This window comes from Coenobita brevimanus, chromosome 49 (genome assembly GCF_032717465.1).
Source record: "Coenobita brevimanus isolate Jiangsu-jjx chromosome 49, ASM3271746v2, whole genome shotgun sequence".
NCBI lineage: Eukaryota > Metazoa > Arthropoda > Malacostraca > Decapoda > Coenobitidae > Coenobita > Coenobita brevimanus.
This window is the reverse complement of record NC_137002.1, coordinates 4,683,986-4,687,300: the sequence shown is the minus strand read 5'-3', so window position 1 is coordinate 4,687,300 and position 3,315 is coordinate 4,683,986. Positions and strand designations below refer to the sequence as shown.

The window sequence follows — 3,315 nt, the reverse complement described above, 5'->3', positions numbered from 1 at the left end:
GGGTTAATCAGTGCCTTTGTTAATTCCATAGCAGCAAGAGATCTCCCCTAAACTGATTAATATCATCTGGAAGTAGCAATAATTTACCCAAACCAGATGTCATCTTACTGAAAGAGCCATTACTTTGGTTTTCATAGATTAGATGAAGTTTAGGTCATTTCTTATATAAACTATGAAGTAAGTATGGTAACACTGTTGCAGTCTTTGTATCCTTCCATCAAATATTATTTATTGAACTTTGCTTTAGGAAGGTAATTGTCCTTTTTTTTTTTTTTTTTTTTTTTTTTTTTTTTTCTCCATATGTAGCATCCATCCCTATAAAATTAGAGCTGACAGTGTAAATTATATGCAAACGAGGCTAAGTAGAAATCTGTCTATCTATCTGTCTCAGTCTGTTTATCTGTCTGTCTGCCTATCTGTATCTCTGTTTAGCTTGTCAGCATCTTGCTTCCTGCAGAATCTTCACATTGGTAACTGTGTCTGCTATAACTCTTTTACCTCACTGGAACCTCCTACCCAGTGCCTCAAAACAGATAATAAGAGATTGGCAGTTAGCATCTTGTTTTATTAGGTCTGGAGTTAGGAGTGAAAATGGCTGAAGAGGTTGGTAAAGGAAGGACTACTGTGATGGTTGCAGTCAAGGAAGAGTGGCCAGAGGGTGTGACAGTATGTGACCATTGTGTCCAGTAATGGCATTTTGTTCAGGCTTAGTCTCTGTCCCTGCTTTCTTCTGTTGCTGTCATTTACAAATATTTCAACCCACAAGAACCTCATACACCTACCTCTCAAAGTGGGTAGTACGGGATTGGCTATTACCATTTTATTTTTATTAGGCCCAGGATGTCTGGTGGTAGGAGTAAGATGGCTGAGGCTGCTGAAGAATGCCCTGCTGCGATGGTGGTGGTCAAGGAGGAGCAGCTACAGGGTGTGGTGGCATGGGACCAGTGCAGCCAACAGTTCACCAACAGCAGTAGTTTGGCCAGGCATGTGGTTCTCCATACCGACAACAAGGAGTATGGTTGCAGTGTCTGTGGAAAGCAGTTTACCACCCCCACCTGTCTGCAGGAACACATTGCCACACACAAACAGACCAAGTCCTTAGAGTGCACCGAGTGTGGGAGGGCATTTACCCGACGAGGAGACCTAAATAGACATATAAACTTACACTTTGGGGTTAAGAGGTATGAATGTCAACAATGTGGTAAACAGTACTATAAAAAATATGACTATGACATACATCTCTTGATTCACGCTGATATTAAGGGGTATGAGTGTGATGTTTGTGGCAGACGGTTTGCTCTTCAGAGCTACCTGACCAGCCACAAACGTGTTCACAGCGGAATTAAAAAGTTCGAGTGCCAGATCTGCCAAAAAAAGTTTGCTAGAAGTAGCACATTAAAAGAACATCAGGTAGTCCACAATAGAATCTTTGCACATGAGTGTGATCTGTGTGGCAAGAAGCTTAGTCAGAAGAGCTCCCTGCGTATTCACAAGCTTACACATCTAGGCATAAAAAAATTTGGGTGTGAGTGTGGGAAGAAATTTTTATCCAACTCGGACCTAAAGAGACACCAGCTCACACATCTAATTGTAGAGAACTTTGTTTGTGAGGTTTGTGGGCAGTCATTCAGTAAGGAGGTTGCATTCCAAAAACATCAGCTAACACATTCAAAACCAGTTGATCACAGGTGTGAACATTGTCATAAAAAGTTTACCCGTGCAGACACCCTCAGGAAACATATACGCCTCCACACTGAGGTCAAGGAGTACGAGTGTGATATTTGCGGTAAGATGTTCCAACATAAGGGCAACTACGCACAGCACAAAGCCTCCCATAATAAGGCTCCTAACTGTGTATGTGAAGAGTGTGGAGAATCTTTCACACGCAAGGACAAGCTGGTAGAACACTCGTACCAGCATACAGGTGTGAAGGGCTATGAGTGTGGCATCTGCTCTCAGCGGTTTCGAGTTAAGGGCTCCCTCCAAGTGCACCAGAGGATCCACACTGGGGAAAAGGTGTTTCCGTGCGAAGACTGCGGTCAGAAGTTCACCACTAATGGGAACCTGAATGCTCACAAACTTATACATAGCGGCATCAAGGAGTATAAATGTGACATGTGTTTGAAAGCATTTAGAACCAGAAGCCTTCTTGTAGACCATCAATATATGCACTCAGAAACCAAGCATTTTGAGTGTGAGCAGTGCCATAAACAGTTCACGTATAAGAAAACCCTTGAAAGACATGCCATCGTTCATAATGGAGTGAAAAAATTTAAGTGTGATACGTGTGGAAAGATGTTTTTGAGAAAAGGTGACATGAAAAAGCACATCACAAGCCAACACTCAAGAACTGAAGAGATGCAGTGAGTTTTGTTTTCTCAGTGGTAACTGTCTGTGAAATATATACTGGTAGTTACTGTACAAACCTAGTACTGGTACAGTATTTTATTCCTACTAATGTTAAATCATAATGATTTTATTCAGCTCATGAAGAATCCACCACAGCAAAAAGATTAAAAATTAATAGGACTTGATGAATTTTGGTAGTGTCTTCTGGCTATTACAATGTCAATTCTGCCTACAAAATGCAAACTTGTACGATATTGTACAATATTTTTTCTAATGTTTGTTTTATTTTCAGCTTATGAGACACCCAACACAACATAGCTTAATGTTAAAATCCGCATTGATGAATGTTTTGGCTAAGGCTTAGGAGTTTCATTCCATCTAATGCAGAGGGATTGTATTCAGCAGAAGAGAACCAGCCAGAGACACTGGGTTAATCCCAAGATTATGAGGTGTCTCCTAGTTGCTGCAAAACTTCGGTGAGTGATAGGACGGGTATAATGAAAGATATCATTGTACTGTACAGAAAATGTTGATGGAGATTTTACTTAACCTCATAACTATGATTGATTTTGTCTAAACATAATAGATTTGTTTGGTGGTAGCGGAAATATAATTAAAGATACTGTACTGAAGAGGCTAAAGGAAACTTTTAGTCCCTTCATTATAATAGTCTTCCTTTCATATCCTTCACTATGAGAGGTCCCCCTTAACCCATTTGATCCAACAGTATCTGTTATGTTTTTTTGGCTGTCTGCAAACAGTTTTATTCAGCTTTTAAGACGTGTTCAGATTAATGTGGTTAGATAATTTTCATGTACAGTATGGTAACTTCTGCAGTACAAGAATCCTTTCTCACACTGAATAAAATTGACTGAAAATAGCAAGAATAAAATACTGAAATACATCGTGAGATTGATGAGGCAAAGCTAAAGACAGTATATTGGTGTGTGTTTCGGGGTGGGAAAG

The 3,315-nt window shown here is 40.0% G+C and overlaps 1 protein-coding gene across 1 annotated transcript; it reads left to right on the top strand.

The window, feature by feature from the left end:
* Nucleotides 1-880: 880 nt before the first annotated feature.
* LOC145399407 (uncharacterized) lies at nt 881-2,976 on the top strand. The gene is made up of 2 exons (XM_080272025.1): nt 881-2,363; nt 2,642-2,976. Exons 1-2 carry the CDS (start codon nt 895-897, stop codon nt 2,646-2,648), a joined length of 1,476 nt encoding a protein of 491 aa, XP_080128151.1. The 5' UTR covers nt 881-894; the 3' UTR covers nt 2,649-2,976.
* The last annotated feature ends 339 nt before the right edge of the window (nt 2,977-3,315 follow it).